This window comes from Pelodiscus sinensis, chromosome 1, assembly GCF_049634645.1.
Source record: "Pelodiscus sinensis isolate JC-2024 chromosome 1, ASM4963464v1, whole genome shotgun sequence".
In the NCBI taxonomy this organism is placed as follows: Eukaryota; Metazoa; Chordata; order Testudines; family Trionychidae; genus Pelodiscus; species Pelodiscus sinensis.
In genome coordinates, this window is record NC_134711.1 from 92,549,123 (window position 1) to 92,573,469 (window position 24,347).

General features: G+C 55.8%; 1 protein-coding gene across 10 annotated transcripts in view; it reads left to right on the plus strand.

Annotated features, from left to right (window-relative positions):
• The first annotated feature begins 988 nt into the window (after positions 1 to 988).
• Positions 989 to 24,347, plus strand: part of CARD10 (caspase recruitment domain family member 10) — a 34,011-nt gene continuing 10,652 nt past the window's right edge. Inside the window, exons 1-15 of one of the 10 annotated variants that reach the window (XM_075937406.1) lie at positions 1,448 to 1,586; positions 1,742 to 1,842; positions 3,829 to 4,023; positions 7,498 to 7,716; positions 8,356 to 8,493; positions 8,769 to 9,094; positions 12,808 to 12,990; positions 15,795 to 15,950; positions 16,038 to 16,163; positions 16,977 to 17,165; positions 17,305 to 17,451; positions 20,823 to 20,938; positions 22,172 to 22,212; positions 22,881 to 22,995; positions 24,039 to 24,219. In XM_075937406.1, coding sequence (XP_075793521.1) covers positions 1,836 to 1,842; positions 3,829 to 4,023; positions 7,498 to 7,716; positions 8,356 to 8,493; positions 8,769 to 9,094; positions 12,808 to 12,990; positions 15,795 to 15,950; positions 16,038 to 16,163; positions 16,977 to 17,165; positions 17,305 to 17,451; positions 20,823 to 20,938; positions 22,172 to 22,212; positions 22,881 to 22,995; positions 24,039 to 24,219 — 2,139 coding nt within the window. In that variant the 5' untranslated portion in view covers positions 1,448 to 1,586; positions 1,742 to 1,835. Of the gene's footprint in view, positions 1,166 to 1,256; positions 1,843 to 3,780; positions 4,142 to 7,497; positions 7,717 to 8,355; positions 8,494 to 8,768; positions 9,095 to 12,807; positions 12,991 to 15,794; positions 15,951 to 16,037; positions 16,164 to 16,976; positions 17,166 to 17,304; positions 17,452 to 20,822; positions 20,939 to 22,171; positions 22,213 to 22,880; positions 22,996 to 24,038; positions 24,220 to 24,347 lie in introns of those variants that run through there. The other 9 variants (XM_075937437.1, XM_075937459.1, XM_075937400.1 and 6 more) reach the window with 9 other exon arrangements.

The window sequence follows — 24,347 nt, forward strand, 5'->3', positions numbered from 1 at the left end:
GCACAACAGCCCCGGGGGCTGTTGCAGATAGAAGGACGAAAAGCAGCCCTGAGGCTGCTCCAAGTTATCCAGTGGCCCAAGTTGGCCTCTAGATAGCTCCAGGATCAGGGGAATATAACGGTGACTTTTAAGTCGCCTTTGCCACCCTCCTTTGGGTCCTGTACTGCATGCAGCATGGCCAGCTGTAAGGCCCTTGGGGGTGAAATGAAAGGAAGAGGAAAGGAGGTGTGTGTGGGGGGGGAACCAGTGAGCATTAGGGGTGCTAGAGAGACACAAAAAAAGTATTAGTCCTATAAGGAAGGCACTAGGAGGGACTGAACCCAGCCCTCTTCTTGTATAGCATCCTTAGGGCCCCCAGGCACACACCCTGTTGTCCTCCCCTGCTAGCCTATGCAGTAAAAGACCTGGCCTAGGAATCATAATAGGTCGACCTGCACCTTATTTCGAGGCAGTGACAAGCCCTATGTAGCAGTGCAGGGTGTCAGGTGCAGCAGCAGCTCTCAGCTCTGGCCCGACCTGGGGGTCACTGGGAGGCAGAGGGGACTGTATTTTACAACTCACTATGTGGCATGTTGTGCATCCCCTCCCGCCCCCCCAACATGCTGCTAGGAAATGTTAGATTCCCCAGGACAAGCAAAAAGCTGCTTTTCTGCAGCTCTGAGAGCAACATCTTCAGTTTCTGGCCCCAGGCACCCTCTGGCCAGCGCCTCTCCACCACAAGGGGTGTTTGCCCGGATGTGGTTAATGATTCTGAGATTCTGAGAAGACAGTTTGCTCACCACCTGCTGACCCGCTGTAATTCATTGACTTTAGGAAGCATCAGAGAGATGCCTGGACTCAGCCACTCCCTCGCTGGGCCCGACTTCTGAGGCCACTTCAGCTCTGGCAGTGGCAGGGAGTGTCCTCGCCACGGCTGAATGCAGTCTGTCTGCTGGGCTGGGACGCACAGCATGCCATGTAGTGAGTTGTACAATACAGCCCCTCTCTGCCTCCCAGCGACCCCCGGGTCTGGCCAGAGCTGAGAGCTGCTGCTGCACCTGACGCCTAGCCTGGCCTCTCCTTCTCTGCCAAGGCATGCAAGCTGCCAGCATGGCATTTGCCACTGTAAAGCCTGGGCATCTGGACTGGATAGGAATGTCAAGTGACGTGTGTGCCAGGACAGGAGGTAGGGGGGCCTGCTTCCGAGCAACCCACATCCTGCCAGAGATCCGCTGCGGGGGCTGGCCAGGTGAAGTGCAGGGAGAGGTGCTGTGAAAGGAGGGCAGGTCAGTGTGCAGCTGCCTGGCTGGGGAGGAAAGGAAGCCGCACGCTGGAAGGTCTCTGCCCTGAGCAGGGGGGTCATGCTTCCAGCTCCCTCCCGCCCACCTGGCTGGATTCTTCTCTCGGAAGGGAGTTCACAGCTCACATTCCTGGGCAGGGGAGAGGGATGTCAGCACTTGTTTTTGCTGAGGCCTTCTTGCATTCCTGGGAAGGGAAATCTGCCTCTGCCCTGCCTCGCCACTGTTGCCTGCTCCTGCCAGGCGTGTGTGTGAGAGAGAGAGCCAGAGAGAAAGAGAGAGGGAGAAGGAACAGAGAGAGGCTGGAAGGTGAGAGCTGAGACTTTATTACCCAGGCAATGGCTCTCCTCAGCTGGGCACTGGCTGTCGGCTGAGGGACTTGAGCGAACAGGCCCCCGGCTCAAGCAGGATGGGGCCAGCTATTTTCAGTGGTGCAGCTCTGGACTTTGGAATTCCCCTCACAGGCTCACACTTGTGGCACTCCAGGGCAGGCCTCCTTCCTGCCCAGTCTTGGCCCCAGCAGCTGTCTGGTAAGAGGCTGAGGTCCCTTATACCGGGATGAGAGGTATGTTTGTTTTATATTGGCATTGTCTCCCGTTGTCAAGTTTGGAGAGGGGCTAGGCTGGGACTAGACACTGTTTGCACATTTAGGGTACGTCTACACTACAGCGCTAATTCGAACTAACTTAGTTCGAATTAGTTAATTCGAACTAAGCTAATTCGAACTAACGCGTCTAGAACTAAAAACTAGTTCGAATTAGCATTTTGCTAATTCGAACTAGCAAGTCCACACAGAGTGGACCCTGAACCGGGGTTAAGGATGGCCGGAAGCAGTGCCGGCAGGGCATCAGATGAGGACTTAGAGCGTGGAGCTGCTGTCTCAGGCTAGCCGAGGGCTGTGCTTAAAGGGACCCGACCCCCACCCCGGACAGACAGTTCTCAGGGGTGCCCCGCTTGCAAAGCAGTCCTGGCTTGGATTGCCCAGAGTACCCACACTGGGCACATCACAGCACTTGGCCATCAGACCGGCTGCACTTGCCGCAGGCTGCCATCTGGGGAGAGGGGGCAATTGGGGGGCTGCAGGAGAGGTTCCACCCCCAGAAGCCCGCAGAGCCAGCCCAGTCCTACCCATCGGGGGCTCGTAACCTATTCCTCCCTCACCTCATTCCACTTACCCCTCCCTAGCCCCCCTTTCTGATGTACAAAATAAAGGACAATTGTGTTCAAAAATAGAATCTCTCTTTATTGAACAAAACTGGGGGAGACTGGGAAAAGGAGGTGGGAGAGGAGAAGAGAGAGGCTGGGAGAGGGGAGGGCAACTACAATGATGAGGGGTTTGGAACAGGTCCCATATGAAGAGAGGCTAAAGAGACTGGGACTTTTCAGCTTAGAAAAGAGGAGATGGAGGGGGGATATGATAGAGGTATATAAAAGCATGAGTGGGGTGGAGAGGGTGCATACAGAATAGTTCTTCATTAGTTCCCATAATAGAAGGACTAGAGGACACCAAAGGAAAGGAATGGGTAGCAGGCTTCAAACTAATAACAGAAGTTGTTCTTCACAAAGCAAATAGTCAACCTGTGGAACTCCTTGCTGCAGGAGGCTGTGAAGGCTAGAACTAGAACAGAGTTTAAAGAGAAGTGAGATCAATTCATGGAGGTTGGGTCCGTGGAGTGGTATTAGCCAGGGGGTAGGAGTGGTGTCCCTGCCCGAAGTTTGTGGAAGGCTGGAGAGGGATGGCACGAGACAAATGGCTTGGTCACTGTCTTTGGTCCATCCCCTCCAGGGTCCCTAGGGTTGGCCGCTGTCGGCAGACAGGCTACTGGGCTAGATCGACCTTTGCTCTGACCCAGTACGGCCATTCTAAGCTCAGGGCTCAGGGTCGGGGGTCTCAGTGGACCACCTTGATTTTCATGCACACCTGCTCCTGGGTGGCCAGGCTGGCAGCTCCCCTGCCCTAGACGGCCGCTTTCCTGTGCCTAGTGCGGAGGTCGTGGACGAGGTCCACGATGTCTGCACTGGACCAGGCGGGTGCCCGCCTCTTGCGGTCCTGGGCAAGCTCCCGGGAGCCGCCAGCCTGGTCCCGGGAAGAGCGGGAGGGCTGGGGGGCATCGAGTGGCTAGCTCGAGCTGTGCCAGGTGCAGGGTCTGCTAGCTGGGTGCTGGCAGGCTTGCACCTGGCACGGGCACCGTAGCCAGCCCGTGCCCCTTTAAGGGGTCCAGGGCCGGGAGGGGGGCAATAGAGTTTCCCTGGTGTTGGCCAGAGTGGCCACCAGGGAAAGCTGGGGAGGGCTAGCCTCCCACTAGTTCAAATTAAGGGGCTACACACCCCTTAATTCGAACTAGTAAGTTCGAACTAGGCTTAGTCCTCGTACAATGAGGTTTACCTAGTTCGAACTAAGCGCTCCGTTAGTTCGAATTAAGTTCGAACTAGCGGAGCGCTAGTGTAGCGCCTATCAAAGTTAATTCGAACTAACGTTTGTTAGTTTGAATTAACTTTGTAGTGTAGACATACCCTTAGAGTTTGCTGCTCTGTACACTGTATGGCCAAGGGAATGAGAGACTCAGAGCCTGGGACACACCTACTGGGACTGCCTGCAATCAGAGACCTGCCCTGGGGGAACACAATCCAGACCAGATTCTTGTGGTGTGGCAGAAATCAGGGTCAGCCAACCAGAGCTGGCGTATGGATGAGTCCCAGATCCTACCCCGCCTCCATTCCCAGCCTGGATCAGGCACTTGGAAAGGTGAGACTACTGAGTTACAGGGAGACTTGCTGCTCAGGGAGAGGGGAGGCTGAAAGGAATTTGCGAGTGTAAGTTTGATCCAGCGGTTGGCTCTGACTGTGTCCTTTTGGCATGACAGGTAAGAGTCCTGCCAGCCATAGGCTAGTGTCCGGCGGCGAAGGGAGATGTTAGGGTGTGTGTGTGTGTTTGTGTGTGTGCGAGCAGGAGAAGAGTGTGTGAAATCTTTATAAGTTAGGACTTTTAAAGGCAGACTGCATAAACTGCTAGCAAATGGACTCGTGCCAGGACAAACTTGCCTTGGCAAGGGTGGGAGTGCACGAAATGATTCAGTGATTCTTTTGCCTGGCTGCTTTCTGTGATTCATGGAGTTTTCCTAAGACACCGCAGCCCTGCCCTGCAGGCACCTTGTCCCTGCCTGTGGACGGAAGTTGCACTTTCTGCTGCACAGTTTACTTTGGCCTATTTATGTTTGTTCATCCTGCCTACACATAGCTGTCCAGTGGGGTCCCCCTTCTGCTGTGGGGAAATCCCTCCTCCCTCCGGGTCTGCTGCTGTGAGTGTGTGTTGGGAGGAGACAGGGATGGGAGAAGGAAATTTAGTTTCCATGTTCACTCTTACTTGACAAGACTTCTAGACACTGTGTTGCCCTCTCCCCGCAGTTCAGTTCAGCCTTACCTGGAGGGGGGGGGGGTCTTGGTGGCAGGGGAGGGAAATTCAACCTCAGAACCAGTCAGGCCTTGGTCTTTCTGCTGTGACTGCCTGTCAAGAAACTGGTTGTGGATTGCTTCCCCCTCCTCGGATTTCCTTACTGTCTGGGTAATTCAAATTCAAATCAGTTTCCAGGGAGCAGAGTTCAACCCAGCAGTGTCAGGGTTTGCCCACTGGGGAACATTGTGGGTTCCCTTCACACAATGCTAAAGTAGGCAAGTTCTTATCATAAAAATTGAACAGGGGCTCTAAGCAATTGCTTGGCCTGCGTATGGCCAGTGCCAGCTCTGTGGACTAGTTTAGGGGCTGGCACCCCCTTCAGGGCTGCTATTAATACCCCTTTTGCATAGTTCTGTCAGCTGCAGAAAAGAACATTAGTTGCCCCAATATATCTCCCCAAGACCTTCTAGCTTATAGGGGTACTGCAGGCACCTCGAGTTCTAATTCCCCCAAGGGCAACAGGCCCTTGCTGGATTAGCTCCTATTCAACTCTCCAGCTGACACCCTTGCTGTGCAGATCAGTATAGTTTAGACCCCAGTTTAGCAAATGACAATCCCATTCTCACTCTGGGGGCTGTGGACAGAGCTTTCCTTGAGTGGAGGATTGTCCTGAGGACAATGCAGGAACAGGAGTGTTGTGAGCAAGACACAAGATGCAGTTCTGCTCAACTCTGTGCTGATTAGGCCTCAACTGGAGTATTGCATGGGTGTCCGGTATAATAGGCCGGGGAAACTTTGCCTTCCCAAACCAACAGCCTGGCCCTGCCCACACTCCACTCCCACAACACCTACTGTAGGCATGCTGGGGGCGGTGTCTTGCTGCCCCCAGCACCTGCCCTCCCCAGTAGTCTTGGCCAGGGAGACTGGGGTGCACATGTGCTCACCCTCCTCCCCTCTCCATGGTGGGGGTGGGTGCGCGGAGAAGCAGCTTGGCTCCCGTGGAGGTTGGGGCCTCAGCAGAAGGGACGGGGTTAGGGGTGGGCAAGTCCCTAGCCCTACCTTCAACGACCACCCATAGGGTATGTCTACACTACAAAGTTAATTCGAACTAACGGAGCGCTTAGTTCGAACTAGGTAAACCTCATTGTACGAGGATTAAGCCTAGTTCGAACTTACTAGTTTGAATTAAGGGGTTGTGTAGCCCCTTAATTCGAACTAGTGGGAGGCTAGCCCTCCCCAGCTTTCCCTGGTGGCCACTCTGGCCAACACCAGGGAAACTCTATTGCCCCCCTCCCGGCCCCGGACCCCTTAAAGGGGCATGGGCTAGCTACGGTGCCCGTGCCAGGTGCAAGCCTGCCAGCACCCAGCTAGCAGACCCTGCACCTGGCACAGCTCGAGCCACCCACCCGATGCCCCCCAGCCCTCCCCCTCTTCCCGGGACCAGGCTGGCAGCTCCCAGGAGCTTGCCCGGGACCGCAAGAGGCGGGCACCCGCCTGGTCTAGTGCGGACATCGTGGACCTCGTCCACGACCTCCGCACTAGGCACAGGAAGGTGGCCGGCTAGGGCAGGATAGCTGCCAGCCTGGCCACTCAGGAGCAGGTGTGCATGAAAATCAAGGGGGTCCACTGAGACCCCCGACCCTGAGCCCTGAGCTTAGAATGGCCGTCCTGGGTCAGACCAAAGGTCCATCTAGCCCAGTAGCCTGTCTGCCAACAGCGGCCAACCCTAGGGACCTTGGAGGGGATGGACCGAAGACAGTGACCAAGCCATTTGTCTCGTGCCATCCCTCTCCAGCCAACACCAGGGAAACTCCGCGCGGCACGGAGTCCGCACTAGCGGACATTTAAAAATGGCGGCACCTGGCGAGATACAAATGAAGCCCGGGAAATTCAAATCCCGGGCTTCATTTGCAACTCCGGTTGCCTACATTACCAACCTAGTTCGAACTAGGGTGGTAGTGTAGACATACCCTAAAAGGGTGTGACAAGGAGGAGGGAGAAGCAATGGGCTTAAATTGCAGCAAAGGAGGTTTAGGTTGGACATTGGAAAAAAACGTATTAGATATGCTTATCGGATAGTCAACAGGCTAGCCGACTAGTCACTTCCCCCTTGCTGCCTCTATCAGAATGAGTCAGCAGGGGGGGGGGAGAAGAGAAGGGGGTACTTCAAAACAGCAGCACCGCCTGGAACCCAGGATCAGCTGGGGACTCCCCCGCTGACCCCGGGCTCCGTGTGGTGCTGCCACTTTGAAACGCCATGTGGAGCCTTACGCTGGGCTCCCTGAGATGTTTCAAAGTGGCAGTGCTGCATGGAGCCCTGAGTCAGTGGGGAAATACCCAGCTGATCCTGGGCTCCATGAGGCGCTTTCTCCTTTGAAGTGTAGCAACAGCCCAGGAGTCCTATCGACTAATCGAATAGTCAATGCAAAATATTGAATATTCAATTAGTCAATTACTCAAAATGTAACATCCCTAGTCAGGGTGGTTAAACACTGGAATAAATTGCCTAGGCTGGTTGTGGAATCTGGAGATATTTAAAGAACAGGTTAGACAGGCATTTCTCAGGGAAGAGCTAGACAGGGCTTGGTCCTCAGGGGGCTGGACTTGATGATCTCTCAAGGTCCCTTCCAGTTCTATGATTCTGTGAGGGCCTCTGTGGATGTGAGGAGACACTTCTCTTTCACCCTCCTTTTTGGATGCCCCCTTAGCATTCTGGTTTTTACAATGATTGATCCGCCATTTGGGCCTGGAGAGTTGACCACTTGCCCAGCTCCATGTCTGTGACTCCCCACTGTCACCACACAAGTCCTCCCTCCCCCTTCCCAGGCCCAGAGGATGCACCTGGACAGGCTGACAGCCCCACAGAGGAGGAGGAGGAGGAGGAAGTGCTGTGGGAGAAGATTGAGAGTGTGCGTCACCAGCTGACCCGCTCCTTGAACCCAGCGAAGCTGACGCCCTACCTGCGCCAGTGCCGTGTGATAGACGAACAGGACGAGGAGGAGGTGCTGAGCTCATGCAGGTTCCCGTGCAAGAGCAACCGCACAGGTGCGAGACACTAGGGTGCCGCAGTGGATGTGGTACCCTCCTTGGTCCAGGGCAGGCCCCACTTGGGAGAGACCCACCCTCAGCGTTCCTCTTCCTCCTCATTCCTTACAGTGACTATCCCACCTCAGCTGGAGCTCCCACCCCTACAGCCGGCACTCCCACCCCTACAGCCGGCGCTCCCACCCCTACAGCCGGCACTCCCACCCCTACAGCCGGCGCTCCCACCTGGTGCTCTACAGTTAACCTCCCACAGCCAGTGCTCCTGCTCCATTCCCTCCAACAGCCCCCATAAAGCGGCCACTTCCATCCCCTTCCCTCCAGCTACTTTCCCCACAGCCAGCGATCCCATCCCGACCCCTACAGTGACCCCCTACAGCCAGCCCTCCCGTCCTGTTCCTGTTCCCTCCACAACCCCCCCTCCTGCCCAGTTCCCTCCAGCGACCCCCCCATCAGCACTTCCTCCCCACTCCCTACAGCAACCCCCCTCTCCTCTCCGTCGGCGATCTCGCCCTTGTCCTTAGCGTCCTGATCTCAGAAGGGGGGGGAATTGGTGAATTTGTTCCTCCACAGTGAAGCCATTGCATGAGGTGCTCATGGGTTTAGCACTGCCTTGCTCCTATGCTGCTCTGTCTCTTTCAGGACACCTGATGGACATCCTTCGGTGCCGAGGGAAGCGAGGCTATGAAGCCTTCCTAGAATCCCTGGAGTTTTATTACCCCGAGCACTTCACTCGGCTGACCGGGAAGGTGCCAGTGCAGCGCTGCTCTATGATCCTGGGTAGGGACATAGCCCCCTTCTCCCTCCCCAGTTGCACGGTGGCCTAGAGAAAGCTCTGTGTGAGTAACCCAGGCCCCCCTGAGCCCAGCTCAGGGACAGCCCTGCCTGTGTGAAGAACCAGGCCCCCTGTATCCTGGCTTGGGAGGAGGCCTGCGTGTTCCAGGAGCTCCGGCACCCTGAATCTGGGTTGGTGGGCACAGCGACTGACAGGTCTGTGTCCTGGCTGCAAGGCGGGGGCTCAGCACCCAGCGGCTGATTGCCGTTCTCTCTGCCAGATGAGGAGGGGCCCGAAGGTCTGACCCAGTTCCTGATGCTGGAGGTGAAGAAGGGGAGGGCGCAAAGGAAAGAGCACCTGGCCAGGGAGCACCAGTTAAAGGTGAAGAACCAAGCCCTGGAAGAGGAGCAGAGCCGGCTGGAGCAGCAGATGCAGGAGCTGCTGAAGGTGCAGGAGCGATGCCAGAGGCTGCGGGAGGAGTGGGACTCCCACAGTCTGGAGCTGCTGCGGCTGAAGGACGAGAACTACATGCTGGCCATGCGCTATGCACAGCAGTGCGAGGAGAAGAACCTGGCCGTGCTGCGCAGCCGGGACCTGCAGCTGGCGGTACGGCGGGGCGGGAGAGCAGGTGCCTGGCACCGAGCGGGTGAGCGCGTGGGCATGGGTTAGGCCGTGGTTTAGAGACTGAGGTGTGATGGGCGAGGAGGCGTGGAAAGGTAAGTGTGTCTGTGCTGGGTTGGTATCGCAGGCAGCATGTGTATGTGTGTGTGTGATGGGTGTATGTGTGCGAGTGGCTCAGGTTGTGTATTCATCGGTCTTTGGGGTATCAGTGTTTCACTGAAAACGCCTGTGTTCAGGTGTACATTAGTATGTGATGCTGTTTTTTAGTGTGTTGTATATTGCTCTGTCAGCTGTGTGTGTGTGTGTGTACTGTGTTCTCTGTGTGTGTGCTTGTGTGTGTTCTGGTGTTCTGTGTGTGTACGGGTGTACTGCACATTGCTCTGTGTGTGTGTGTTCAGTGTGCTCTCTGTGTGCTACTGGTGCACTGTGTGTTGCATTGCGTGGGCTGGCATTACATTTCTTCTCTCTCCTTGACTAATGCCCACAGCCGGCCCTCTGGAGGTGGAGCGTGTGTGTCTTGCTGTGTGTGCACTAGCCTCTGCCTGGCTGTGCACTGGGTGCTCTGGAGCAGTGTTTCTCAACCTTTTTTTTTGATAAAGTACCCCTTAAAAAAGAAGTACCCCCAGTACCTACAGTTTTCAGACACACCATTTTTTTCTGCCATGGCAACACATTTGTTTAAACAACTTAATCGTGGGCGGGCGATGAAATTTTTGGGTGTAAAAAGTACAAAAAGAATAAAGCACTGTAAAATTTAAAACAAAAATTCAGTTTTCTTCACATTTCAGTGGTGTTGACATCTCCCCCGCCCCCAGACTTCTCTCGGGGACCCCTCAGGGCACAGATACCACGGGTTGAGAAACACTGGTCTGGAGAGCCTAGCACCGGGTGCTGTTCCTGAGGCGCTGGGCGCAGAGCCCGCTCCACACCTCCTCTCCCCTCAGGTGACGCAAGGGAGAAGCTATGCATGACACTGTGCCCTGGTTATTACACTTTCACCACCAGTAGTTACGCACCCTCTTCCTCTGGCTGAGATAAGCTAATTCCAGGTGCAGGCTCCTATTTACAACCCTCTCCTTGCTACTGCCCCTTCCTTGGGCTCCCACACGAGCCCTGCCTTTGCCCCTCCCCACGGTGCGGCCACTAGCACTGAGCCCCCAGGCACAGCTCTGCCAATGGCCCTCAAGTCACTCCAGCCTTGTTCACGCTCTGCTCTTTCAGCCCTGGAATCCCTACACCCAGCAAGTTCCTGGGACCCCCCCGCCCCCCCGGCTCTGCCCCAGCCCCACCCCGACTCTTCCTGCCCTTGCTCCGCCTCCACTCCACCGCTTCCCCAAGCCCCACCACTTGTCCGGCCCCACTTCCTGCTCCCTGCTCCACCCCCTCCTGCCCTCGTTGCACGACTCCCTCCAAGACCTGAGGGATTACTGGGGCGCGGGGTCTGGCACTGGCATCGTGGGCACCCCCCCCACTCACCGCAGCGGTGGGAAGCAAAGTGTCCTGGCCCCCGCCCGCTACCTTCCCCTGAACCCAGCTCCCAGCCCAGTCACTCAGGGGGGCAGAGAGGGCCGGCCCTGGGTCACTCGGCTTCCTGCTGCTGTTGCAGTGAAACGGAGCAACCCAGCTGGGAGATGGAGGGACGGAGCAGAGCAGAGCAGGCTGGGGCTGGGTCACTCCACTTTCCGTGGCTCCTACCACCGCTGGTGAGTGCAGGGGTGGGCCCAAACCCTGCTGCTGGTGCCATCCCCCCCCCCCCCCAGTAATACCCCAGGCCTTGCAGGGCTCCCCAAAGCATAGGGCAGCCGTCCCAAACTGTCCTATGGATGGGACGGCTCTGCCCGCACCTCTCTTGCCCATGTCCCTCCCTCTCTGCTGTAGCAATCCTAGGCCTCTTCTGAGCACAGGCAGCTGAACTCTTTGTGAGTGCTGTCCTATGGACACTCAGGGTATGTCTACACTGCCACCCTAGTTCGAACTAGGGTGGTTAATGTAGGCATTCGAAGTTGCAAATGAAGCCCGGGATTTAAATATCCCGGGCTTCATTTGCATCTTGCCGGGCGCCGCCATTTTTAAATCCCCGTTAGTGCGGACTCCGTGCCCGAGGCTACACGCAGCATTAGGCTTTCTAATTCGAACTACTGGTACACCTCGTTCCACGGGGCATACACACAGAGCCGCGGGCATGGAGTCCGCACTAACGGGGATTTAAAAATGGCGGCGCCCGGCAAGATGCAAATGAAGCCTGGGATATTTAAATCCCGGGCTTCATTTGCAACTTCGAATGCCTACATTAACCACCCTAGTTCGAAGTAGGGTGGTAGTGTAGACATACCCTCATAGAGGAGGGTGAGCTCCACTGGTGCAGTCTGGCCCCGGCCCCCTTTTCTGGATGGACACGAGGCTGTGATGAGTGGACCCAACCACTGGCTCCCATGTGCTGCTAACCTCCCTGGGTCTGGGTAGTGGCCAGTCGCTGTTCTTAGCTCTGGGTCTCGTAGGGTATGTCTACACTGCAATAAAACAGCCCGGGTCCGCTAACTTGGGCTGACGTTGCCAGGCTATACAGTTGCAGTGCAGATGCTCGGCCTTAGGCTGGAACCCGGGCCCTGGGATCTTCCCCACCTCTTGTGTTCTCAGAGCCCAGTTTCCAACCCGCGCCTGAATGTGAGCACTGCAGTTTTGTAGCCCCACCACTTGAGCCCAGCAAGCACGAGTCAATGGACTGGGCCAAGCAAAGATCTTCTCCTGTAGTGTAGACATGCCCCCATCTGGCATGCTCCTGGGTACAGAGCCCAGGCCCGACACCTTTCCTGGGCAGCAGGTCCTGCAGTCCAGCTGCTGAGACCCCAAAACTAAATCCTCACCCTCTCGAGCCCTCTATGGCTTAGATGCATCTCCCAAGAGTCACCTGGCTGTGAAAGGTTCCTTGACTGACTCCCTCAGAGATGACAAAAGAGAGGCTGGAAGACAAGGCTTCAGAAACTTGACTCTTAACAAAGTATGCTCAAGAGTTACAGAGTTTTGGAAAACAGCAAATAGCTCAGAACAGAGCCAGGTGACTCTGATCTCACCCTGTGGGTGTGTCCTGGGTTTCCTTATTATCCTGTAACCAGTCAGCCCTGCCTGCCTCTGTAACGTGTCTTCTGGTGATAGACGGGCCCTGGTGCAGAGAACCCCCTTTCTGAAATACAGTTTCTGGTCTCTTTGGGCCAGGAGGAGAAACTGCCGCTCTCCAGCCCTGTGATGTCGCTGGGAAATTCCACCTCTTTCTCCATGCCGAGAGGTCATTGCCTCCGGGGCTGGCGGGTGCGTGAGAGAGAGTGAGTGCTGGGACGAGATTGCTCTGTTTGAGCTTCAGGGAATCTTTCTGCTAGGTGCCAAGCACCTACTGCCAACGGATGTGCTAATGCGTAGTGGAGGTGGCAATACAAAGGGAGCAATCACTCAACAAACTGGGGCTCATGGTTTGGTACAGATGGAGCCTCCTTTGTCACACCCACCAAATGCCTTTTGCATGAGAACTAAGCCAGAAGGGAGCCCCTAGCCCTGCAGTAGTTATACAAAACTCTTCCTGCAGGGCTGCTTCAGGCCTTGCTCTCATTACTCCCAAGCCCCCTCCCTGTGTGCCAGCCTCCTGCTTTGGCACCTAAGGCAGAGAGCCGATGGGCATGAGGCTGTCTTTGTTCTCCCTGTGCCAGGTGGATCAGCTGAAATGTAAGGTTGGCAGCCTGGAGGAGGAGTGCAAGCTGTTGAGGAAACAGGCAGCCACCGGGCCCCGGCGAGAGGCAGAGGAACGGGCTCAGCCTGACACAGTATCTGAGCTGCAGGCTGAGAACCACAGGCTGACGGCCTCCCTCCAGGAGCTGCAGAGCATGCTGCAGGTACCCCCAGGGCAAGGGAGAGACAACGGGGGTGTCCCTCACTCCTCCATGGCTGGACCACAAGAGGGGTTGAGAGCTCTGGCCTGTGAGGGGACATCCCTAACGTGGTCTCACCCTAAGAGGGAAGCAGCCTGGCATGAGAGAGATGGATGAAACTAGAGGCATTGCTGAGCCCCCTGTTGGGTCATGTTGCTAAGCAGGAGCCAATGACAGAGAGAAAGTGCTGGCAATGCGCAAACCTGGGTGAATGAGTGATGCATATGGGGAGGGACTGAGGGGGTGGAGTGAAAGGAAGGAGGATGGGGAGGGATGAAAAGGCCTACTGGGCAGACACTTCATGGGAGGAGCGAGGGAGGACATAGTCTGAGCCCCTTGCACCTACACTCTGAGGGTGTGTCTAGACTACAGGGTTTTGTCGACAAAACTATGCCTGCGTCTACACTACCACCATGTTCTGTTGACATAATGTCGACAGAACTTGGCAGTTTTGTCGACGGCGGTAAACCTCATTTTACGAGGAATAACGCCTTTTGTCGACAGAGTTCTGTCGACAGAAGGCGTTATTACATCTACACTGTCCTTTGCGTCTACACTGTCATGTCGATAAAGCATCTTGCTTTGTCAACAGAACTGGATGTAGTCTAGAAGCTCTTTGTCGACAGAAGCTTTGTCGACAGTATCTGTCGACAAAGCCTCTGTCGACAAAAGCCTGTAGTCTAGATGTACCCTGACAGCTCTGCTCCGGGTCTCTACATCTCCTTTCCCCCTCTGCTGCTTGCCAGTCACCACCCTGTGTGCCTGGAGCAGCCTCTCTCCTCCAAGGTGACATGCAGCCACCCAGGGGGGCCAACCGGTTCTGCAGGCCCCTGGGCAAGGTATGTGAGGGGACCCAGCTCCATGCCCCTGGAAGGGGTGGGGCCAAGAGCAGCCAGCCCTCAGAACTGTGTGGAGCATGCCGCGTGGTGCTCCTGCAGCAATTTAAAGGGCCCAGAGCTCCGGCCACTGGTGCAGTAGCAATGACAGCGACTGGAAGCTCGGGGGCCTCTTTGAATCACTGCGCCCCAGGGCAACTGCCCCCTGTGCCTCCCACATTGGCAGGCCTGCAGTCACCTGCTCCTTTAAATCCTTCCTCAGTCACTCAGCTCCCTCTCCAAGGCTGGTCTCTGCGTGGGTGCTCCCTGTAGTATCCTCTGACCAGTCAGCCCCGCCATGCAGCAGGATGGATCTCTGCAGTAGAGAGGTGGGCGTTAGGTTCTGCTTGTCACCAGCTTTGCCCTTCGTTCCGGTGTTTGCGCCCATCAAAGCTGTCCTCCTGCATCCCTCCCTGGGACGGGGCAGTGCTGCAGGCAGTCAGTCTAGACTCTGCGCCGTCCCACCGGAGACAGTTTTCAATATAGCTGTTTCTGTGGTGAGGGAAACAGACAGAAAGCCCAGGGCTGTGTCTAGACGGGCCAGTTTTTCCGGAAAATCAGCCACTTTTCTGGAAGAACTTGCCAGCTGTCTACATTGGCCCCTTGAATTTCCGCAAAAGCACTGACGATCTCATGTAAGATTGTGAGTGTTCTTGCGGAAATACTATGCTGCTCCCGTTCAGGAAAAAGTCCTTTTGGGCCAGTGTAGACAGCTGAGATTTGTTTTCTGCAAAAAAAGCCCCAATCGCAAAAATGGCGATCAGGGCTTTTTTGCGGAAAAGCGCGTCTAGATTGGCACGGACGCTTTTCCGCAAAAAGTGCTTTTGCGGAAAAGCGTCCATGCCAATCTAGACGCTCTGTTCCGAAAATGCTTTTAACGGAAAACTTTTCCGTTAAAAGCATTTCTGGAAAATCATGCCAGTCTAGACACAGCCCAGATGTATTTATGGAGTCTAACAATGAGCAGGAGCTATCGCCAGAGAAGGCAAATAGAAAGGGAACCGTGCTGCCAGCATGATGGAATAACTGCCCCAATTACAATGGAGTCAAAGGACCAACACCCTAGGGCAAGCTGGGGTAGCAAACTAAACCCCTGGTGAATTCCGAACAGCGACAAGGTCCCTGTCTAAAACTGAACACTCAGATTCTCTTAGTCCCTGTCTCTGGCTTGGTGCTTGGAGGATCCACAGCAGTCCAGGTTTGCAAATTCATATCTGAGGTGGGGTAACAGGACCTTTATGTTAAGTCAGGGGCACCTGGTCAAGGGTGGCCATGGGGGTCATACTCCCCCCTTTTTACCAGCCATAAGGGCAAGTGACGGAGGGGGAGGAGAGGACCAAGTGGTGGGTGGGATGGGGGGAAGAGGTGGTGTGGGAGCATTAGGAAGGGTGAGGACAGGGCCTCCAGGGAATGGGTGGTATGAGGGCAGGGCCTCAGGAGTGAAGGGGTAGAGTGAAGGGAGGACCTCAGGAGAAGGATCGGGGCCACAGTTCAGGTGCCAGTGGGGAGCCCCCCACTTTTAGGGACCTTTTGGTGCTCTTGCACTAAGTGCTGTGGGGAAGGCTTATTGTTAAGGCACTGGGCTGGGACTGAGGAGATCTGGCCACCTGTCCTGGCTCTGCCACTGATTCTGGGTGTGACTGTGGGTAAGTCACCTGATCTCCCTGTGGCTCAGTTTTCCACCACAATCCTTCCTTTGTCTGCCTGGCCTGTCTGGAGCACGAACTCTTCAGAGCAGCACTTAGCACACGAGGGCCTGGGTGCTGCCGTAAGAAAGGCGACCAGAACAACACGCATCTGCCAGTCCCCTAAGCAGAGGATCTGAGGTCTGCCCCACATTGGGAGCATCCCTTGGCACCTCTGGTGAGGCTACTCTGCTCTCCCGTCTCCTAGGCAGCGAGTGAGGCCCAGGCGCCCGGCTCCCAGCGGATCCTCCTGGACATTCTGGAGCACGACTGGAAGGAAGCCCAGGATGAACGGCAGGATCTGTGCCAGAAGCTGCACTCTGTTCAGAATGAGCTACAGTGGGCTGAGGAGCTAAGGGACAAGGTATTTCCCCTTCCCTCGGCACAGCGGCGCCCTCTGAGGCAGGGATATTTGCCACTGGAAGGCGTGTGACGCTGATTCCTGTCCCAGTACCTGCAGGAGGTGGAGGACCTGCAGCTGAAGCACCGGACTCTGCAGAAAGATTGTGATCTGTACAAACACCGGATGAACACGGTGCTGTGTCAGCTGGAGGAGATTGAGAAGGAGAGGGATCAGGTGAATGGTCCTCCCATCCAGAGTCCCTGTCCCTGTAGGAGAGAGGCTGAATAACCACGCCTGACCCCTCCCAGATCAGGGAGCTAACTCTGTGTGCCTGATGCCTTTAGTCACCTCCTCCCCCCCATCCTTACTGCTCTCTCCCCCTGGTAATTCCTCCATCAGCACGGGTGGCTGTTCCACAAGATCTGCTCCAGGAACAGGGCGACTGGTAAGAGGAGGCCACCTGCCACGTGACATCCCCTCTCAGCCCAGGGAAGGGCCAGAACAACCCCTCTCTGCCCAGGCCCCCCACCTCTCCCTGGCCACCCTACTCCACCCTCTCCCTCCCTCTTCCCTCAGTCGATGTGGTCTGGGGGACTACTAGGGCTGGGGGTCTGGTCCCCCCTGCACTCACTGGCCTCAGTGGCAAAGCAGAGCAATGCGGGCCCAGCTCTCTCTGCTCCCCCAGCTGTGCCAGGCCGCTTCCTTCAGGTTCATGTGGGGGCAGTCCCACTCTCCCCCGAGCGGTGTGCCAGGAGAGCAGAGCAAGCTGGGGCCACGTTACTCCACTTCCCCTGCCGCTGCCAGTGAGAGTGCGGGGAGGGGGATTCCAACACCCCTCCCCATACCAGTCCCCTGGGCCAACCAGAGGCTCAGGCCTTGCTGGCTGGCCCTTTGCCCCTCCCACCCATGGCATTTGGGGGCATGTGCCCCCTTGCGTCCTCCTATGCCTCACCTCTGTCCGGGAATGATTCAGGGATGGGTTCTATGGCCTTCCTTATAGTCACAGTGGCTCCTTCTGGGCGTGGGATCTGGTTCTCCCCCCTGCAGGCCATCCAGAGCCGAGACCAGGTGCAGCTGCAGTACTCCCAGAGCCTGGTCGAGAAGGACCAGTACCGCAAACGGGTGCGGGCCCTGGAGGAGGAGAGGGATGAGCTTCGGAGCAAACTCAGCCGGGCGGAGGGCGTGGCGGGCGCTCTGGGGGCACAGCAGCCATGCTGCCGGGATGCCGGCATGAAGGTGAGCGGGGAGGAGCCAGTGGGGCGGTAGAAGGAAAGGACCCTGCAGGCTGGGGGCTGGGGAGGAGTGCCTGAGGGTGAAGAGAAGGGAGGGCCAATGATCTTCTCGTGTCTCATTGTGTCCCTCCCTCCCCTCTCAGGTGTGCCCCTCCTCCTACTCCCTCTGCTCCAACTTGAGCAGCACCTGGAGCCTGAGTGATAACCCCTCTCCCTTGGGGAACAGTGTCATGGACATGCTGGGAGTCCCTGCCATCACCTTGCCAGAGGGCCCCTCGCACCTCAGCACGGTAAGAGCAAGGGGGCCCACGCCATCGCCTCGCTCGTCTGTAAGTCACTGAGCCCTGCAGCCCCCCGCAGAGCAGGTCTGTGTCAGCGTGAGCCCCCCTGCCCAAGGCAGACAGGGGTGGGGGGCTCCCTGGAGGTCCCCCAGCGGCTCAGTATCAAAGCCTGAAGCAGAGCCCAGGAGCTCTCATTCCTGAGGTGCACCCCAGCATCCCACACTCCTCAGTGCCCCGATGGCTCAGTTCTCTCCTCTCTCTCCGGCCCAGCCATCAGCAGCCTTGCAGCTGGTTCCCTAGTTTCGTAGCTGGTTTCCCCGTTACTGTCGGCATGGATGTGGCATTCAGACACAGACAGAAAGTGGGGGTGGCTGGGAATCTGGCCTTTGTTGAACCAAGGACAGGGTAGGCCCACTGCTTAGTGAGGAGGGAGAAGCAGTAACAGGAAACTTGGAAATGGCGGAGATGCTCAATGACTTCTTTGTTTCGGTCTTCACCGAGAAGTCTGGAGGTGTGTCTAACGTAGTGAATACAAGCAGAGAGAGGGTAAGTTTAGAAGATAGGATACACAAAGAACAAGTTAAAAATCACTTAGGAAAGTTAGATGTCAGCAAGTCACCAGGTCCTGATGAAATGCATCCCAGGATACTCAAGGAGCTGATAGAGGAGGTATCTGAGCCTTTAGCTATGATCTTTGAAAAATCATGGCAGACAGGGGAGATTCCAGAAGACTGGAAAAGGGCAAATATTGTGCCCATCTATAAAAAGGGGAATAAGAACAACCCAGGAAACTACAGACCGGTCAGTTTAACGTCTGTGTCCCAGGGAAGATAATGGAGCAGGTAATTAAGGAAATCATATGCAAACACTTGGAAGGTAATAAAGTGATAGGGAATAGCCAGCATGGGTTTGTGAAGAACAAGTCATGCCAAACTAATCTGATAGCTTTCTTTGATAGGATAACGAGCCTTGTGGATAAGGGAGAAGCGGTGGATGTCATATACCTAGACTTTAGTAAGGCATTTGATATGGTCTCGCACGATATTCTTATTGATAAACTATGCAAATATAACTTAGATAGGGCCACGATAAGGTGGGTGCATAATTGGCTGGATAACCGTAGTCAGAGAGTTGTTGTTAACGGTTCTAAATCCTGCTGGAAAGGGATAACAAGTGGAGTTCCTCAAGGGTCTGTTTTGGGACCCGTACTGTTCAATATCTTCATCAATGATGTAGATATTGGGATAGAGAGTACGCTTATTAAGTTTGCAGATGATACCAAACTGGGTGGGGTTGCGACTTCTTTGGAGGATAGGGACATAATTCAAAATGACCTTAGCAAGTTAGAGAAATGGTCAGAGGTAAACAGGATGAGGTTTAATAAAGAGAAATGCAAAGTGCTCCACTTAGGAAGGAACAATCAAATCAGTTCCATACATACAAGATGGGAAGCGACTGTCTAGGAAGGAGCATGGAGGAAAGGGATCTAGGGGTCATAGTGGACCACAAGTTGAATATGAGTCAACAGTGGGATGCTGTTGCAAAAAAAGCAAATATGATTCTAGGTTGTATCAACAGGTGTGTTGTAAGCAAAACTCGTGAAGTCATTCTGCCGCTCTACTCTGCACTAGTTAGGCCTCAGCTGGAGTACTGTGTCAAGTTCTGGGTGCCACATTTCAAGAAAGATGTGGAGAAATTGGAAAGGGTACAGAGAAGAGCAACAAGAATGATTAAAGGTCTAGAGAACATGACCTATGAAGCCAGGCTTCATGAACTGGGCTTGTTTAGTTTGGAAAAAAGAAGATTAAGGGGGGACATGATAGCAGTTTTCAAATATCTAAAAGGGTGTCACAAGGAGGAAGGAGAAAATTTGTTCCTCTTGGTTTCTGAGGACAGGACAAGGAGTAATGGGCTTAAAGTGCAGCAGGGGAGGTTTAGATTGGACAGTAGGAAAAAATTCCTAACTGTCAGGGTGGTCAAATATTGGAATAAATTGCCAAGGGAGGTGGTGGAATCTCCCTCTCTGGAGATATTTAAGAACAGGTTAGATAGACATCTGTCAGGGATGGTGTAGGTGGAGCTTGGTCCTGCCTTGAGGGCGGGGGGCTGGACTCGATGACCTCTCGAGGTCCCTTCCAGTCCTATTATTCTATGATTCTATGATTCTATGAACTCAATGGCAAAACCCCCATTGACTTGAATGGGGCCAGGATTTCATGCCTGATCCTTAGAAACTCCTAGGCTACTTCTACACTGGCATGATTTTCCGGAAATGCTTAAAATGGAACAGTTTTCCGTTATAAGTATTTCCGGAAAAAGCTCGTCTACATTGGTAGGATGCTTTTCCGGAAAAGCACTTTTTCCGGAAAAGCGTCCGTGCCAATGTAGACGCACTTTTCCGCAAAAAAGCCCCGATCATCATTTTCGCGATCGGGGCTTTTTTGCGGAAAAGAAATCTGTGCTGTCTACACTGGCCTTTTTCCGGAACAGTTTTCTGGAACAGGACTTTTGCCCAAACAGGAGCAGCATAGTTTTTCCGGAAAAACACTGATGATTTTACAGTAGATCGTCAGTGCTTTTCCGGAAATTCAAGGGGCCAGTGTAGACAGCTGGCAAGTTATTCCGGAAAAGTGGCTGATTTTCCAGAATAAGTGGCCAGTATAGACACAGCCCTAGTGCTTGGCAGTATCCTGCGCTGGCAAGTTGTGTGGGTTAATTACGCACGGAGTCCTTTGCTCTGCTTGCTCCCATTGCCGTCACGGCTCGTCCCTCCCCTCTCATGCAGGAGGGTGAATCGGAGGACCCGAGGGGCATTCCTTTTGTGTCCCATCCTACATCAGGCTACTCCTGGCCTGGGCTGGGACCGTGCCATTTGCTGGGCAGACTGCAAAGGGATGGGGATTTTGTGAGGTGCAGCTTCTTGTTTCTTATCCTCAGAAACCCCTCCCCCATCTCTGCGAGTGGCAAGGCCTGGCAGGGCTCCCACGAGCAGGGCATAGGTGGGGTACAAATGGACACTGAACAGAACTGCAGGGCCAGCAGCTGTGGCCAGGGTTTCCTCGAGCCATTCCTGTGCCCCGGGCAGCAGGCGTGTGACGCATGCGCGGCTCTGCCCCTGGGTGCACGGCGCATGCACAGCCCCACCCTCCGGCGTGCTGTGCCCTTTAGAGCTGCCATCAGGTGCCCCCCATAGGTTGGCACCCCAGGCAGCTGTCCAGCTAGCTCCCCCCCTTAATCCGGCCCTGGCTGTGGCTGGGCTCTGAAGGAGACCCACCCAGAGAGGAGCAAGATGGCACCATGGGGGCACTGTGGGAAGCGGGCTGAGGGTGGATCTGGATGGTGGGTGTGGTGCAAAGTGGCGTCTCTCTTGCTCTCTTCAGGAGGTGACTCCAGAGAGCGAGAAGGACATTAACCGCCTCTCCACCTTCCCCTTCCCCCCCTGCGCTGGCTCCATTCTCCGACGGCAGCGGGAAGATGAATCTGGGCCTATCAAAAGGTAACCCCTGGCGACCTGGCCCTGCCATGCCTCACTGTAATCCCTCCCACGCCGCTTCAGTTCCAGCCTCCCCAGCTGGTGCTGCCAAAGGCAGGGGCCCTGGGGCAGGGCAGCTACGCCAGTCCCAGCTTCCTGCTGTGCCGGCAGGGCAGAGGGGATGGCTGACAGGCGCGCCGAGGGGCTTCAATCCTGGAGTCTCTGGCAAAAGCTTCGCAAAGCAGGGAAACTGCCGAAAAGCTGAGAAATGTTGCAGGGTGCAGGGTGCTGGCTGGGTGGGAGGGAGCACAGCTGCTGAGGGGAGGAGCACCGGCATTCAAGGGTGTAAGAGCACTCGTGGAGGGGGGACTCTGACACGAAGGGTGTCGGCTGTGTGCAGTGCAGTGGGAGGGGCGGGGCGCGCTGGCCCCATGGTGCAAGAGCGGAGGGGCAGGCCACATTGGCCATGAGGCTGACTCTGCTGGCCACGTGTGGCGGAAGGCGGAGGGGGCGGGCTACGCTGGCTGTGGGGTGGGAACACAGGCTGCAGGAGAGCGGCTGTGAGCAGAGCCAGCCTGTCCATAAGGATGGTTTGGGGCAGCTGCCCCAGGCCCTGCACTTTGTGGGGCCCTGTGGTGGCTGCCTCTCCAATGGGCGGGGCCTAGGGCGGCCTGGGGAATTACCTGGGAAGCCTGGCATGGGGTGGCAGTAGGGGTCAGGCCCTCCTGCACTCACTGTGGGAGCCGGAGAGACCCAGAAGCCTGCTCCCATTCACCTCACCTCACTGATTCATCTCCCAGCCCGCTGTGCTCTGCTTCACCGCGGCAGCAGCAAGCAGGGTGACCTGGCCCCAGTCCCAGGGCACTTTGCTTCCTGCCTCTGTGACGAAGCGGAGCACAGCAGGCTGAAAGATGGGTGGCAGAGCTGAGCAGGCTGTCGGGTTGCTTCAGTTCCTGCCTCCATGGTGAGGGGCTGGGGGTGGGGGCAGCTCCAGCTGCTGCCCTGCACCAGCCCCCCCAGGGAATCCCCTGGCTCGCATTGCTGGGGAGAGGGTGCTTTGGGTATGGGGTGTAATGGGGGCAGGAGGGGGCAGGAGAAGGGCGCGGGGTGGGGAGGGGGTGGAGCCCTGCGCCCCCCCCAGTCCGGTCCTGGCTGTGAGGAGCCATGTTAGCATAGCAGGGGCACAGCATGACACAAATCGATACTAGAAATGCTGAGGCCTGGTGATTGCCCTTTGTGTCTCCCTGTCCCTTCCAGCCTGTCCTGCGGGTCCTTTGGAAGCGTGGAGGACATCACAGGTATCTGCAGTCCTGGCTTTTCCAGAGGGACTTTCCTGGGAAGTACGTGAGGGGAGAGACAAGGGAGAGAAGGGGCAGGGAGCGGTCCATCTTTGAAATCGGCTGCAAGGCCCTGTGCCCACTGGGGGGCACCATTGCCCCACACTTCTCCCACCAGCCACAGCAGCAGTCTCGGAAGGGCCCGCCTGTCTCCTGCAGAGCTTTTAGGATATTCCACTCGGGTATCTGTAATTTATAGAGGGTTTTATAGACGGAGAATTTGATTCAGAGTCAGAGGGGCAGGAACGGGAAGAGATAAACACTTCAGCTTCGGGGTGTTATCAGTCCTCGGTGACGGGCTGTAACTCTTAAGAGCACATCCCACTGTATATCTTGGGGCTGGCTGGATTTGTGGCACAATCTACTGTCACGACCGGGTGGGTGAGTGGGTGGTTACTAGGCTCCCTGGCTATTGCAGTCACCCTCTGGGTGGGCAGTGGGAATTGCCTCTTCTCAGAGGCCTGGCCCAGGAGTGCAGGGCTGGTTCTAACCCTCCGTCCCCCGCCATCTGCCTGTCTCACTCAAGTGCCCTGTGGGTCACACAGCCCCAGAGCGGGGTCCCTGCAAGATTCTAGTCTATGCAGTTGTTTGTGGTGACTTGCGGTCTTCTCTCCCTCACTCTTTCCTAGGAAGTGTGACCACGACTCTTTCGCCGGCTGGTCTCTCCTTTTCCAACAGCGCACATAGCAGGGTGAAGTCAGAGAACTGCCTGGACAGCCTCTCTGACCAAAAAGAGCTCATCAGGTGAGGGTTTCGCTGACTCCTCCTTGGGTTAGGCTTGGGGCTGGGGGCAGGGATGGCTTTTATCTCCTGAGCAATGAGGTGAAGGGGATTCCACTGTCTCTCTGTGGTCTCCCTGTGCTACCAGTCTAGGCTTTCCCAGATGGGACCATGGCCCTATCTGGAAGGCCCCCTTTCTGATGGGATGAGAGGAGGAAATTGTGCATGGGACCAGGGCTGTCCCTAGGGGGTGCAGGGCCTGGGACAACCCCCCTCCATCCCATGCCCCACCCTCACCTTGCCTCTTCCTGCCCCTGCTCCACAGCACCCCCACTCCAGCCCTTCCCCCAGTCCCTGCTCTGTCCCTAAAAAATCCATCTCTGGGTCTGTGCCAAGCCTGATGCATGGGTCAACAGGGTTTGGGGAGTCTAGGGCATACTGCATGCACAGTCTTGCAGTCCAGCCCCAGTCAGTAAATCTCTTAGGGTATGTCTACACTACCCTCCTAGTTCGAACTAGGAGGGTAATGTAGGCATACCGCACTTGCTAATGAAGCCCGGGATTTGAATTTCCCAGGCTTCATTAGCATAAGCGGGGAGCCGCCATTTTTAAATCCCCGCTGCTTCGAACCCCGTGCAGCGCGGCTACACGGGGCTCGAACTAGGTAGTTCGGACTAGGGTGCCTATTCCGAACTACCGGTACACCTCATTTCACGAGGAGTAACGGTAGTTCGGAATAGGAACCTAGTCCGAACTACCTAGTTCGAGCCCCGTGTAGCCGCGCTGCACGGGGTTCGAAGCAGCGGGGATTTAAAAATGGCGGCTCCCCGCTTATGCTAATGAAGCCCAGGAAATTCAAATCCCGGGCTTCATTAGCAAGTGCGGTATGCCTACATTACCCCGCTAGTTCGAACTAGCGGGGTAGTGTAGACATACCCTTAGTCGTATACCTCACTGCTGAGTCTCGGTACCTTGACATAAAGTGCCATGACACACCAGATGAAGGACATGGCTCCTTGCAAAGGAAGTAGGCTTGAATTTCCCGTTGTTGTTTTCTCCCTCATCAGATCCTTGGTAGTGCATCTGTCTAGTGTGGTCCACCTGAGCAACTCAGTGCCCCAGGACAGGGGGCTTGGAAGAGACATCTCCATCCTGGGAGGGAACCAAACAGGGATTTATGTCCAGTGGGTGAAGCCAGGTTCAAAGGCTGAGAGTACAGGACTGAGAGAGGGGTGCCGGCTCCTGGAGGTGAGTCTGGAGACTGTCATGCAACATGGAACCACAGTCCATCTTAAACAGGAGACATTTATTAAACACAAGTCAGCTTTAGCTACAGCCACCACATACCTCTCTGCACTGCTTGAGTCCCAGCTTTG